Genomic DNA, 15,877 nt, shown 5'->3' on the forward strand with positions numbered 1-15,877 from the left:
ATGGATTTTTTTTCTTTAAAAATGAGGAAAACAAAATGTAAAAGCTCTGGCTCCTCCACCTGTTCAGAGATTAACGAAAACACGCAGAAGCTGAACCTGAAGCGTGAGATTGGCTTGGTCAGTGCAGTGTCCCTGTTAGCAGGCACCATGATCGGGTCAGGAATATTCATGTCTCCTCAATGGGTTCTGTACCACATTGGAAGCCCTGGGGGGAGCCTGATAATCTGGGCTGCTTGTGGGTTACTGGCTATGCTGGGCTCCCTCTCCTACGCAGAACTCGGGACAGTCATCAAGGAATCTGGTGGAGACTATATCTACATTCTGAGAACTTCTGGACCACTTCCAGCCTTCCTCCTAGCCTTCACATCTATGCTGGTGGTGAGGCCAGCTAGCATTGCAGGTATTGCTCTGAGCTTCGCAGAGTATGCAGTGGCTCCTTTTTATCAGGGGTGCCCCCTGCCTGAGCTGGTGGTGAAGTTTGTTGCAGCCTCTTGCATTTTGTTGTTAGCTATTGCCAACTGCCTCAATGTCCGATGGTCAATGTCCATTCAGGTCTTCTTCATGGCTGCCAAATTAATTTCCCTGGTGGTGATTATCATCGGAGGAGTGGTAATGCTCATCAACGGCCACACTTCCAGCTTTCAGAATGCGTTTCAAGGCACCATAGTCGGGATTAACCCAATTGGAATTGCCTTTTATCAAGGACTGTGGTCTTATGATGGATGGAACAATTTGAATTATGTGACTGAAGAACTGAAACGTCCTGAAGTAAGTCCACTGTACTTTTATATGTATTGATATTCTACCCCAGAATACATTTCAATGATGACTGCCAAGAGTCGTACAAGATTCAGTATGATACTTATCTTGGCAATCACCAATGCAGAAAGCAATTTTTTGAGTAAAATAATAACAAATGTGCCACTGTGGTATTTTAGAATATTAGAAACTATCATCCACCATTCCAGAGGATTAACAGACAGTAGATGTCTGAGGAACATGCATATAGATTGTCTATGTCTATGTCTATGTTAGTCTATGTCTAAAAAAAAAAAAACTAAACAAAACAGTAGGCATGCTAAACATTGAAAAGGTAAATACATCTGTAATTTAAAGAATTTTAGAAAAGCAACAACATGCATCCCTGCAACAGCTGTAAAGTCTAAATTAGAGCTATCAGTATGATAAAAAATGCTCTTGACCATGACATACAGTATGTCAACAGTATGTACAGAATAGTAAAGACTAAGAATTAGCAATGACATGTTTAATCACAGAAATGTTTAATAAGCAATTCTCCAGATATATGCAAAGTGTCCCGAATACACCCGAATGGATAAACAGACAGACTGTGAAATTCTCATTTACGTATGCTACATAATGTAAATTCCAAGTCTCATGACAATTGGATAAACAGTTCTCCAGGTATATGGAAACATGTGATGTGACACACATTCCACCACCTCTCCCATATCCCCTTCAAGGTTCACCTGTTTCTAAATGCAGTAGAACCCTGATTATTGGGCAATACCTTGGTGGTTTACTCACTCTCTATGGTAACTGCCTTCTACTCAGGGTTTTATTTCTAACATTTTAAATTTGGGATGCCTTTGTAATGCTTTGCAGATATGGATGAAACTTACAAAGGACAAGTTATTAATCTAGGAGTATAAAAGGTCCCTGTTTGCCTTTCTGTCTGCTTATCTGTACGTCACACTTAATTATTACTATTATTTTTTTTTTAAATCAGTATCAGAATCTGAAGGCAAATGAAAGCATCTGTACACCCATAGGTCAATGTGATCTAAGTCAGTGATAGCTTTGTGCCAGGGAATTAATGTTACTGAAATGCTTGTTAAATTGGACTTCATGCTGCGCAGAATCAATTTCAGGTACTCATTTCTAAATTATTTCACAAGAATATATCCTTTTAGACCTGCCTTTCTATACTGCCACGTTAAAGAAACCAGGCGATTCAAGAAATGGCTGTAATATGTAGCTTTTGAAAATGCTGATGAGTGGGTTGCACACACAGCTGATGACCTGTGATGTTTCTCAGGAATCCCTGCCACTCAGCCTAACAGGCAGGTGGAGAGAAAACATGGAAGGCACAGACAAAAATGAAATGTCATCGTTAAAATATACAAGATTCTGTTGTTTTAATTTTCCGGACTTGTTTTCCAAGTGATTATTACTTTTCTCTGTAAACAAAAAACAAATAAACAAACAAACAAACCAAATTTAAAAAAAAGAAGTTAAAATCAAATATTGGAGAGCGCCTTTTTGTCTTTACATTTTGAACTTCTAAAGACTTATGACAACTGAAAAGAATAATTAATGTGTACATTGAATTTAGATAAATGGTAATGTAACATTCATAATGATCTCCAAATGACAGCTATCGGTTTCAAGGTCATCAAAGATAATATACTGACAGTAGAAATGAATGAATAAGGTTAGAGCTTTGTCTTTTACATTCAACCTTTAAACAATGTCCTTTCCTACTATAAGTATTAGAACTGAATATTCTCTCTATTGTATACATTGATTTGGAATTTTATGGACTACGCTATGGAAGTAAGAAGTAAAGTTGCTGCTGATATCCAACTACACTCCTGTGGGTTCTTTTAAATCTAAATTGTGCTTGAAAAATCAGAACAAAAAAAAAACCAAAGAACCAAAATATCTTCATCGAATGATTTTTAAAATCGAGATTACATTCCCTTTAATCTAATGTAAGATCCAACACAAATAAAATTATGAGCTGGGCCCTATTTTCTGCTTTCATTTAGTAAACTAAAAAAGTACATTTTCTTTAATTAGACCTTTTTAGTTTTTTCTGTTTAAAACACTCAAAAAAGAGTGTATGCTTTATTGGAAAGGATTTTTTTTTTTTTAATAAATTGAGCACAACTTTCAATAATTGATGAAATCTGTTCTGTGTATATACTTATTTGAACAATTCTGGTTTAAACTGTTTGCTCGTTACATCTATTAATGAAGTCACTGAGTAAGGGTAATTGACAGTCATCCTCACCTATCGGCCACCAGTCACTTTAGAGCTCATGTAGGCCGATAGTTCAAACCAGAGACACGATGATCAATGATTTCACACATACACACTACTATTATTGGTGCATTAAGTAACGTAGTGGCTCTAAGCAAGAATTTTTCCTCTCACTCGGATCACCATTGAAATCTATTCTGCAGCTCTGAGCTACTCAGAGGGAGCGGAACTAAACATCCCGTTTAGTGGGTTCTTTCACTCAGCTGATCTGAGCTGCTCATTTACTTTTTAGGTGACAGAATGGAAATTCTAACCCAGACAATGGACCACAATTGTTTTGTTTTCTTTCAGGTGAACTTGCCCAGAGCTATCATGATCGCCATCCCACTGGTCACCGTGCTGTACCTGCTGGTAAACATCAGCTACCTGGCAGTCATGACCCCAACAGAACTGATGTCATCAAGTGCTGTGGCTGCGACATGGGGGTAGGACAATTCAATTTAGTGCACATAATTTGCCTAAAGGGGTGATAAAACCAGTGGGACACATAATCTTGCCGTCTAGGGTGATTGCTTTGAATTACTTTTACTTCCTCTTGTTTGAATAAGGGGTGTTAAGTTCAGTGCTTAAATATTTCCAATCTTGTGTTACTAGGCAATAGTTTGGTTTTAAAATTTGTCTTGTGATTTGTTAAAACATTGTCACTTGACAGATTATAGTTTGGACTACAGTCCTACACAACGGTTTAAAATCATAGCGTTGGTATATTGTGCTGATGTAGAGGTGGCTTCACAGTCCCAAATTAGCAGTACCTTACCTAAAGTAATATTAGATAGTCCAAGATTAGTGTTAATTGTGGTCCTTAAAACCTTAAGATAGTGTCACCCATGAAATCCCTGTCAGATACTATATCTGCATCAACTCCAGTCCATATTTGTATAATATTGTCATTTTTTATTCTTATAATGGCTAATTAAAAAGCATGTTGGACATTACAGAACATACCATTACTAATTTAGTTGAATGATAAAGAACCTGTGTTGAATGAACATATACAGGATATATATTTTATACATATGTGGCTGTGCTATAGCAGTATTAACATATAGTTTTATCATATATAATATTATCTTTCTTCAACAGGAACAAAGTCCTTGGTAGTTGGTCTTGGTTGATGTCAGTAGCTGCTGCTCTCTCCTCCTTTGGGTCCCTCAATGGTACTTTCTTTAGTGGTGGTCGTGTGTGCTACGTGGCAGCTCGAGAAGGCCACATGGTAAGAATGGAAACTGGCAGACAATGGCCATCTGTGTGTGGTCCTAATTGTCCAACTTGTTTAGTTCCAAAATTACAGTTCAATAAACGAAACTAAGCTACAAAATATCACTTAGCGATTTTAAAATCGAAACATTTACCCTCAGAGACTTTTTGACTTATGTTCACACAAAAACAAATTATTCTCACTTACAGTATGTGGACCTCTTTAAAAGTCTATAAATGACATGGAACAGTTATTTGAACCTTCACTCGGAAAATATAGTATCATCCCCAGCTAAGTTTTTCCCTATGGACTAAGACAGAGACTTTTGATTGACAAAATTACTGTAACTGTTACATTTAATTTACCCACCACAAGCCCAGAATATATTCCTCTAGGTCGGGGAAGGGGTCTGTACCCCCTGTGAGGTCAAGGAAAGGTTTTAGAGAGGTTGTGAAATTACTACAGACGCAGTGCATGGCATCAGGTCTTTTATGAAGTGAGCATTGCATTTTGAAAGTCTTGTCATATTAAAAATAACTGCAGTATATATTTGTGCTTAGTATGACTATATTTCTAGTTTACTCAGTACAAATCTAGATTTAGATATGTAAATTACTATTAGAAAAATAAATAGTACAGGGGCGTCACCTGACCAAGTCACCTAGACAAACTTTGAGAACTTCCAAACTAGGATAAATCCAAAATGGCTTGGAGCTAGTGTAATTGCTATAGTTTCTGTACTTAATTACGATTGCAATAGTTCAAAATTTCCTTGACTATTTGCCTAATACACTTGTACATATAAAATGTCTGGGTGATCGTATGTCTTCTCTGTGCTAAGTACTACTGTTTTCTAAGTTTCACATACCTTCCGGAAGCTTTGATTGCCTGTTAATGAGGTGCAAACGCAGGAGTTAACATGCAGGGCTGCCGAGCTAATGAAGGGCTGCCATGGCCTGTTTCTCCATGAGCAACATTAATGAGATGATCCTCTGCAGTGACTGCTTTAGAAGACCTACTGCAAGTTCATATTTCAGTAATAAGACATAGGTCGTCAATAATTCTGTTAATCTGTGGTGTGTGTGTGTGTGTGTTTGTGTATTATTGCAATTATATCACATCCTTAGAGCCTAAATTAGCTGACATATATAGGGTGCCGTGTGCTAAAAAAAAAAAAAAAAAAAAAAAAGCATTAATATTTTAACATGTCTCTTTTTCCAGATTTAACTTAAATCTTGTATTTTTTTCCCCAGATTTCTAAATGTTCTGAAATGTTTTTTAAATATGTACATTCAGATATAATTTATAAATCTAGTTACAAGATTTAACATTTAGCTAAATACCTAACTAAATCTTAACTAGATTTAACATTTAGATAAATATTTAACTGGCCAGCTAAATCTGGAGTTTGTATGCAAAGGAGCTCCGTCCGCTTTGTGCTTTCACACGATTTGATTGGCTCTTGTAATGCTAATCGGGAAATATGCAAATTTCAGCATTACATGGCTCTTGCAATGATGAAATTTGCATATTTCCAGATTAGCATTACAAGAGGCAATCAAATCATGTGAAAGCACAAAGCGGACGGAACTCATTTAAATATTTAGTTAAATGTTAAATCATGTAACTAGATTACTAAATTATATCTGAATGTACACATTAAAAAAATATATATTTATTTTCGCATTTATAAATCTGGGGAAAAAATACAAGATTTAAGTTAATTCTGGGAAAAAAAACCCACATGTTAAAATATTAACTCTTTTTTTTTTTTTTACACATGGCACCCCAGAGACATATAATTATAACACCCCAGTCTCAGAGACAGGCTACTGGTCTGTTAATAGCAATATAGAGTGCATATAAATGGATCAGGGGGCTCTTGTGGTGCGGCATAATGACATGCATTTTGTTTTTGCTTTTCTTTTTATATAATTTTGTATACCTTTTGCAATGTACAACTCCCACATACATTCTTCACCCCACCGAGCAAGCCTGAAGCATTTATCTTGCAGCAGTTTCTCAGCCAAAATAATGAGCTTCCTCTATCTCAGAAGCAATTCTTGTTTTGCATTGCATTTAATGGGGAGGGGGGAAGAAAAAGAAAAAATAGAAGAACTTCTTTTTTTTTTCAGCCAGATATTCTATCCATGGCTCATGTTCGACGCCTCACTCCGTCCCCTGCTCTGATATTCACTACAGCATTATCATTACTGGTCTTAATACCAGGGAACTTCAAGTCCATCGTCAACTTTTTCAGGTACCTATTTAAGAAATTGCAGGGTTAGAAAAATAATGCATGGTTTTCATGAAAAGCAATATACTGATATTGTTGCTGTTTTGTTTATAAAATTTACAAGACTTGGATATGCTCCTCAGACATTTTGAGTGGTGGGCAGATGCATTGCACCAGGAGCAGTGATGTCTCTGTGTTCACTTTTAGAGGTATATATTTAGAGTCTGTGATTGTCATTGGTCTGTAACCCACCATTTAAATAGAATTAGATCACCGCTTACCAAAAGTGAGTTATTTATACTCCTTTCTTGTAGATTATATGGATGAGTAAAACAGAATGCATTTTTATGCAATTGTTTGTTAAATATCCATCCCCACACCTCCAAACTCATTGTTTTGCCTACACACAATAATGCCCTCCCACAAAAACTGTGCTCTGCCCCTTTTCAAACTGCAGTGAGCATATAAAGACTGCCATAGAAATAGCAGTAGTATGCAATGGTTAAGGTTACGTTTGTTACAATATTGAAAATGTAGTCACTATAGTTTATGTGGCATTTCAACGGTTCAGTGGCTCAGAATCCCTTTCTGGTAATCGTTCTCTGTCCCTCTGTAATCTTTCAATCAGGTCTCAGTGGAAATAAGTACTGATGCATGGGATTCATACCTTACCCATCACCTATATAAAAGAATATACCTTCAAAGCAGATATATCTTCATGTGTGGTTTTTATTTTCAGCTGCTGGCTAGGACAAACTTAGAATGCAGGTGTAATGTGAGTGTTACTCAGGGGAATATAGAGACACCACTATGTCTTTCATACCACTGATGCTGTAATTTCTCTGATTGTGCAGTCAGATGCTTCAATCAGCTTTAATCTACTACAGCTTTCATTTTGTTGTTAGAAATGCTGCATCCAAATGATGACAGCAAGTATATAACACATTTTTTGGTCTGAAAATGACAGCAATAGACTTCTCAGTGACTAGTGTGTTATTGATCAAGAATGATTTCCAGCAAAAATGTTGTGTATTAAAATACTGACTGTGACTACTGAACGAAACAGGACCTGGCTAAGACAACTTGTATGAAGAGAGATTAATACGTCTGAATTAACACATAGCAGTACTTCGTTATGTGCATCGTTGTTTACTACAGAAAATAACACATCACTTCGCATTTTTTTTTACAGAAAACCATGTGCTCTGTCAATTGTTCAGCTCTGCAGTGTAACAGGCCTAGATCACTTTGATGTTTGTTAGTTGGGTAGATGTCCAACCAGTCAGATAATCTGTACTTGCAAGTGCAACCAGAAAGCCAAGGATCACTTTGTTGATCGTCTTTATGGCAAACGTTCTAGAAGAAATGACTGAAGAAGATTGTGACATAATCTAAACATTGAATGCAACAACAGCATTAATTTTATACACCTTAAAGTGGGGGCTGCAATTTTTTTCTGCATTATTTTCTTCATGTCATCTTGAGCTTGATATATTGGTTAAAGATTCAGTACCACCACAGAGGGTAGTTATTTTAAGACTAGTTATGGCCACCCCCCCCCCCCCCCAAAAATACATTTTGAGGAAAATTAGCTCAACCCCCACATAGCTAAAACATTATATATTTCCTACAAAAAATTCAAACTCTTGATTTTCATTGGAGCATTGTATACTAAAATTATGCTCCCTCTATCTTTCACTGTTTGATAATTCCAAAAAATAAATGCAATGCAATTAATGCACACTAATTCCATAATGCGGTTCATATACTGTTAGGCCATGTTGACAGCAAATTGGAAAAGTGTTAAATTTTCCTGTCACTGTTTTTAATACTTCCAAGTTTTTTGATATACAAGTCAAACAGGTGGCACTGTATTGGTAAAGTAAATGGCTGACACTTCTGTAATTGCATTTAATGATTTTTTGCTTTGTTGTTTAATGCACCATGTTTGCACACCAAATAGATGTCGTTGATGTTGATTTGTGTATGTATTTAATGCCAATGTTTTTGAGTCCTTAAAAATGTGTTTCCAATTTCAGCTTCACTGCATGGTTCTTTTATGCCATTACATTATCTGGCTTGCTGTATTTGAAGCTTAAGAAACGGCACCTTCCTAATTCCTATGAGGTGAGATACAGTATGATAGCATTCTTTCAATGTTGAATTCCATGTCACTCATTCCATGTCACTCATTCCATGTCACTTATTTTTTTTAAACTTAAGCCTTAAACAAACACCCTGTCAATTTTATGGAGCAGGTTTATTTGATCTATTGCAGAAAAACAACTAATGCACTACTGGTTAGGTATTAATTTGATCACCAAATGTACCACAAAGAGGCCCCATACAGCCCAGTATCCAACAATGTATAATAACAACATCTCACTTGTAGATAGATAGGTTCATTTGATTACTTTTTTCCGAAAAACAAAAACCTTCTTACAGATGGTTTAAATTTTAAACACCTCCATTTAAGAATACAATATATAGGGTTATTTGATTGATTTAAATACAGTCGCTGTTTAAATGCTTAATATTGTTCTATTATGTACAAATGTGGTAACAATTAAATAAATCAAACAGTCTAGCAGTGCATTGGAGTCTTCAATGTAAACTGACAGGAATTACTTTAATAATATAAACAGCACTTGTATTTAAATCAATGCCTTTTATAACAGAAGAGGAGGAAACCCAAATCAAAGAGACTTTGATTGTGTCCATTGATATTACACTAAAACAAGATTTACCAATGTCAACACTAATGGAGTCTTTTCAAATGAGCATGAAAGTAGCTATAATACAAATTACTAAAGTTTCTGGGGGGGGGGGGGGGGGGGGTTTTACCCTAAAATTATTATTCTTTAAGGAGAAATTCAAGCTGTAATTATACAGCTAATGGAACACAAGCTCATCTCTCAATAGCTAAGAAGTAGTCAGTAATTACTGTTCTAACCAAACACAGAACAAAGTGGTCCTTTCTAAATCGGTAATGCTTTTCTGTCAGCTAAATGCACTCGACTTGGTTGCTTGTTCAGGGTTTACAGTCTAATTATTGTTCACATGTCTTCCATGCCAAGCAGCAGCTCCTCCCTTGGAGTGAAAATCAATGACAAGTCTTGGCTGGTAGAAAAGTCTTTATAAGCATTCTGGGAAAGAGTTGTAGACTTATAGCCATTGCATGTGGTTAGTGGTCTAAAGTGTTTAAAGAGTGTTGGCTTCATTACATTTTCCTTGTTCTTTCAATATCAGGTCCCAATCGTCATTCCAATCATCGTGATAATCGCTGCAGTTTTCCTGGTTCTGGCCCCCATCATTGACGATCCTAAGATTGAATACTTGTATGTTTCCCTGTTTATTCTGAGTGGTGTCATGTTTTACATTCCCTTTGTACACTTTAAGCTGTGCCCAAACCTCTTGACCAAAGCAACTGTGTTTTTGCAGCTTTTTCTAGAAGTTGCTCCAACTGAAAAAAACACAGACTAAAATGTGGAAATTCAGAGTCTCTGAAATCAGACCAGTCATGTTGCTCTGCTATATTGAAAAACCTTTACCTGAACAGCAGCAATTCATAGTGACCATATAACTTTACATCTACACAAGCTCATTGAAAAGGTGAGCACCAAGTAGGTGCATAAATAATAAAGCTCTATTGTTTTTATAGTATATGTTATAATTTTGTCACAAATAATTTTATCCGTAGCTTATGTACTGCAAAGCCACATGACATAACACATGGTTCAGGTTCATGCCTAATAATAGTTCTCAACTTTAAAAAAAAAAAAACCATAATCATGATACTGGTCCATTAACTGTCATCACGGTTACCAAATTCTCTGTGAACACACCCTGGAAACTCAAAAGCAAATCAATGGAAAGACCCACCCCAGCTCCCTATACCACTGTGTGTGCACCACTGTCTATTTCTTTTAATTGGGAGGATTAATGATGCCTGTGGTTTACTGTTGAAACTAAGCACACACACAAATACTAAAGGGCTTAATTAACACATGAACATATTGATTTGATCATTTAATCGTGAAGAAAACATAAATATACATTGTTTACATTACAGAAAAACATTAAAAAAATATATTGTTTATATTACTGCTGAGAAACAAAAAAAATAACTTTTGACATGCTGTATGTTGACTTCTACCTACCTACCTTAGTGTCAATAAATAATGCTTCTACTGTTCAGTGGACAGGTATAATGTGTCAAACATCACTCATGGTGGTTGAAACTATCAGTATAGTTTTATTTCCAGGATTCAGAATTATAGAGACTGAAGACTGCAAACTTTCCAGCACCAAGTATGAATCCTGTGTTTGCATTGTTAATGCATTTTTTAACAAAAAAAGAATCATGTTAGCAATTATGTATAATCCAGTTTGGAGGCAATAAACTAATCAAGGTGAACTTGAGACAAGTCCCTGTAGACAGGGAAGTGTTTTCTCAGATTGTAAGCGAGCTGTGCTATCTTTTCTGGTTCACTGTTTGTATCACATCAGCAATGTTCGCACCTATTTAAAAAAACAAAAAGCACATTTCACACAGGTTCACTCACGTGTCACTGTTTTACCTGGACCTTTAACGAGACAACCTCCCCACCCTAACTGAAACCATTCAGGAAACTAAGACAGCTATATGTACCAAGGTAAAGTGTTGCTAAGTTACTGTATTGACAGTAAACAAATGCATAGAGAAGATTTATTTTTAAATTTTACCACAAAACTAGAGCCAGCATAAGCACTTTTTAGGCTATTGCCTGCATTCTTTTGCAATAATACCCCTTTTCCCCGCATCCGTTTACATTTATATTGAAAGCAGTTAGTCTGCTCCTCTTCCAGGTGACTGAAAAGCAATTTAGTTATGGTTAGGTCTGAGTTCAAAGTTTGGAGTTAAATTGTGTTTCCAGGTTAGGATTAGGGTTAGATGCACCTTGGAAATGTGGATGTTCCTGCAGCATTTGCCACCAGACCGATATACAATATGCAATTTGCAGCCACAATTAAAAGCACAAATGGTGTTAGCCTTATAGACACTCTGTCTACTGAAACTGACAAAAACACAGTATACAGTGCCTATAGAAAGTCTGCACAAAAAACACTGTAAAACATCAGAAATATGTTAAATAAAAATAAATGTAGTTTGAAGCAACTTGCTCTGATGCAATTTGTATTTGTACCACAAGGTGGCACTGTTACCCACGTTAGGATAAAAATGTACTAGATAGGTTCTGTAGTAGTAGGTATTTCTTTTAACAGTTCTGTACGCAGTCTCCTGCTTTATTATTATTACTTCTCTGACAGATGTATGTAGTTGATAAAATATTTATTTACTTGCAAATGTGACGAAATTAGCACTTTAAAACAACAAAACATCGGGACTTTTCGAAAACAACGAATAGCAATGGCTACAAATTGTATCGGTTGACCAACTTATTTTACACCAAATAATCCAATTTTATATTATTAGCATGTACTAGTATAAAATGAATCTAAACAGTACAATACCGTGTTCTGACTCTGGCTATAAATGTTTGATTTATCTCGATGTTACTACATTTCCCAGAATTCCACACAACGCCTGCGCAATCTTAGGTCTTAGCTCATCCCAGGATGTGGTTACATCCTCATGGAGAGGATGCAATGCGGCACCTCCCTGTCTGTAGCAAGCATATGGAGAGCCAATCAGCTGCCCACTGCAAAACAGTGATCTCACCCAGCTCTTTCCGATTGGGTGGCTATATTAAGAAAATGATCCGGATCTTTAAAAAGAGAGCGAACATTAATTTTCCTTCAGAAATAGTGGATGAGGCGGAAAGAGAAAGGCAGAAAAAAAAGAAAGATAAGGCGTTATATCACTATTTAATTGTAGAATTGCTTTGTTTACACGTCGCTTTTTAGCTTTTGTTTTAGAGACTCCATAATATTAAGTTTGCACTAAATCGTGTTCTATTACATAGGCAAAAGTTGATAGTCTTGTTTTATTTTTGCACAAATATTCCGCAACAAAACATAATGGCTGCTATCAGGAAGAAGCTGGTGGTGGTCGGAGATGGTGCTTGCGGTAAAACCTGCTTGCTTATCGTCTTCAGCAAAGACGAGTTCCCCGAGGTGTATGTGCCGACAGTCTTTGAGAACTATGTCGCCGATATTGAGGTGGACGTCAAACAAGTTGAGCTGGCTCTTTGGGATACCGCTGGGCAGGAAGACTACGACCGCCTCCGCCCTCTCTCCTACCCGGACACCGATGTCATCCTGATGTGCTTCTCCGTGGACAGTCCCGATTCGCTGGAAAACATCCCGGAGAAGTGGGTCCCCGAAGTGAAGCACTTCTGCCCAAACGTGCCCATCATTTTAGTCGCTAACAAAAAGGATTTGAGGAACGACGAAAGCGTCCGCAACGAACTGGCCAGGATGAAGCAAGAGCCGGTGAAAACTGAGGACGGCCGGGCCATGGCAGTTCGGATCGGAGCCTACGATTACTTGGAGTGCTCGGCCAAAACCAAAGATGGAGTGCGGGAGGTTTTTGAGACTGCCACAAGAGCTGCACTCCAGAAGAGATCCAGGCCGTCGGGTGGTTGTGGGAACTGCTGCAAACTGTTGTGATTTATAACAAAATTCTACTACTACTGACCGAACCGAAACGCTTACTTATAAGCAAATATCGCGAGAAGACATCCTCTCCGGCAATCGGTGACAAGATTCAAACTCACAAAAAAATTGATTTGTGTGTGTGTGTGTTTTCTTTCTTGGGAGAGGCGACTGTGCCATGCCCTCTCTTTAGAAATCTCACATGACATAAATAAGACTATTTGCTGATTGACCGGGTGGATTCGGGATTCAGAGCTATGGTCAAAATCTAGGTATGAAGTCTGTAATTCGGGAATATGAAACGTTTTGCTGCTGTGTTAAGAGAGTACACTATATCATCCGGCCACCCCGGGGAAGCAGATTGGATTGAGAAGCCACCTAGAAAATGGACAAAATTTAAGTTCCTGATTTGAAGAGGAGGGGGAGGTGATATCAGTTCAGATGTGATTAGACCAGCTAGATGGACTGCTTCATAAAAGTCTTTTAAACCAGGGGCATGCAGCGAGCCAAGATAAAACGAACAAAAAAGTACTATCTTGCTTTCACAAAGCGTTGTCATCACAGATAAGGTTCCTGCTTTTCAATCAAGAGTGACTGCTGATGCTGTATTTTATAGCGGATGTATTGAAAACAAAATGTCAGGCTTGTTTAGAATTTTTTTTCTTCTTTCTGATTGGTTGCACAATTAGGTTTTATGCCACACTGATGCACTTACATCATCATCATAAAACACTGAAGCATTCTCAACTTTATTTATTTTTTTTTATCATCACATCAATGTATCCAGCTCCATTTTGATAAGTTAGGTATTGTGAATGGAAAAGCCATTTGCCTTGAAACAGAATTAGGTGGAACTTGTAACACAGATAGTAAATTTATTATAATGACAGCTTTCGGCAAATTTTGTTATTTTTGTTAAAAAAAAAAAAAAAAAAAAAAAGTAAAAAATACGGTGGCAACATTGGTCTTTGTGAGGGGAGGGTGTAATAATTTGTATTTCTCTGCCCTGTTTTATTGTATATAATTTAATATTTTTATACGTCTTAGCCAGTGGTACAGAGAATATTGTCTCTTTGTTTAAAACTGACAAGCTATGAAGTTAGAAGACGTATAATATGATGTTTACAGGAACCGTTAAGTATATAAGTTGTGTAAAGAATGAAAACAGTTTTTATAATAAAAAGTAATAAAAACACAAATACTTGCTTATTTTTGTCTCTCTCTCTCTCTCTCTCCCACAAGTCTGTAATTCTGATAAATGTTACCATCTTCGTTAAACTACTTACTCGCTTAAGATCCATTGAAGCTGTAAGTCAAGCGTACTCTCAACGACGAAATATATATATATATATATATCAAATATATAATATTATATATATATATATATATATATACTAATTCTGTTGTTAAAATGGACAATACAATTAACTTGTGTATATAAACCAATAATTGTAAATTTCTCTAGATATGAAAAGCCTTTGTGCAGCAGGGTGGGGTCAATCCCCAGTCTGCACTAGACGTCGGACAGAGGGTCCGGGTCCTAGTTTCACTTGGGTCTGTCACATTAAGCAGAATTAATAGCCCGTGGTGCAACAATTCTTTTTTTTTTTTGTCTTTTTTCTTATCTAATGGCATTCTAATAGCCACAAATGCTAGTGTCTGACACATTAAAAAACAAACAAACAAAAAAAAACAATTATGTTCTTCAATATAAACATAATAATAATAATAATAATAATAATAATACAAGGTATAGTCATTTAAATATGTCTAAAGGATTTTTTTTATTTATTGCCTCCCAGGTTGGCAGTATACTTTATTCTTAGATATAATAAGATTCAGACTTTTCTCAAATTTACCCCTACCAGTTTTCTTGTATTTGTTGAGGGACTGTAGGTAAGATTAAAGCACTGGTTGGTGGAATGTATTTTAGACTGTTTATTGACCAATCAGGTGTTACCAACTCATTGATACCCTTTCCTACACAGGAATACAAGCAGGATTTTACATTCACAGCCAGACTAACCAGTCAGGCATAATTTAAAGTGATTACATGTGCTAAAGAGTTTACAGTAGTAGTAAAGAAGCCCTTTATCCTTGAACTCACACGTGCCTTATTGGCATACTACATGTAGCCCATACCTGCACTATGTCTTTGTGTGTATTTATAAAATCATTTAAAATATATTTTTACTTAACAACAAAAGTGGAAACGTACCACATTGTTAATAAGGATGCCAGAGACAAAAGTTATAATACTGTATGGCAGATGTGGCATGATTTTTGTCAGCAAATATTGCATTCAGTATTCATTTGCTGCTTTACACATCCAAAATAAAGCATCTCAATTTAACGCTTCATATTGTAATAGGTCATAAATTCTCATTTCAGGAATGAGATAATAGAACTGTGCATGATCGCTTCTAAAAATCCACAGCCTAATGCAGCTGCACTGGAGCGTGACACCCTGAGACTTTTTTCTTTTTTTTTTTTTGCTTTTCATTAGTCACAGTGGACTGCTTTGTGGAAAATACAAATTAGCTTTGGAACCGTTCCAGTCAGAAGGGGGTTAGTTGGAAAGAAAAAAAAAAAATCTTTCCCATGAACTTCTCACTAAATGTCTGCTACAGTTGGAAAATGCATTTGCAAGCATCCTCAATGGAACATTACTATTTTATTATTTGAGAGCTGGTAATTTAAAACCAGTGAGTTCCACTGTGCATTAGGTTTACCCTGAAACTCAGGGTGCTGGCATTTTTTAAATTTCTCTTCCGATGGA

The 15,877-nt window shown here is 36.5% G+C and overlaps 2 protein-coding genes across 2 annotated transcripts; both read left to right on the forward strand.

Annotated features, from left to right (window-relative positions):
- On the forward strand, positions 1-10,583 carry zmp:0000001267 (b(0,+)-type amino acid transporter 1). The gene is made up of 6 exons (XM_041249851.1): positions 1-768; positions 3,359-3,492; positions 4,151-4,280; positions 6,401-6,525; positions 8,541-8,628; positions 9,751-10,583. The coding sequence occupies exons 1-6, from the start codon at positions 1-3 to the stop codon at positions 9,982-9,984; spliced, it is 1,479 nt and encodes a 492-aa protein (XP_041105785.1). The 3' UTR covers positions 9,985-10,583.
- A 1,684-nt stretch (positions 10,584-12,267) lies between these two features.
- On the forward strand, positions 12,268-14,010 carry LOC121315612 (rho-related GTP-binding protein RhoB). The gene has a single exon (XM_041249853.1). The coding sequence runs from the start codon at positions 12,523-12,525 to the stop codon at positions 13,111-13,113; it is 591 nt and encodes a 196-aa protein (XP_041105787.1). The 5' UTR covers positions 12,268-12,522; the 3' UTR covers positions 13,114-14,010.
- Positions 14,011-15,877: the final 1,867 nt, after the last annotated feature.

Source organism: Polyodon spathula, chromosome 5, assembly GCF_017654505.1.
Source record: "Polyodon spathula isolate WHYD16114869_AA chromosome 5, ASM1765450v1, whole genome shotgun sequence".
Classification (NCBI taxonomy): domain Eukaryota; kingdom Metazoa; phylum Chordata; class Actinopteri; order Acipenseriformes; family Polyodontidae; genus Polyodon; species Polyodon spathula.

Bases quoted from the DNA above. Each gene is read 5' to 3' on its own strand.
- LOC121315612 (XM_041249853.1), top strand. From the start codon at position 12,523: ATGGCTGCTATCAGGAAGAAGCTGGTGGTGGTCGGAGATGGTGCTTGC.
- zmp:0000001267 (XM_041249851.1), top strand. From the start codon at position 1: ATGGATTTTTTTTCTTTAAAAATGAGGAAAACAAAATGTAAAAGCTCT. The intron at 4,281-6,400 runs GTAAGAATGGAA...TTTTTTTTTCAG, and splicing joins CAGCTCGAGAAGGCCACATG to CCAGATATTCTATCCATGGC. The intron at 8,629-9,750 runs GTGAGATACAGT...TTTCAATATCAG, and splicing joins ACCTTCCTAATTCCTATGAG to GTCCCAATCGTCATTCCAAT.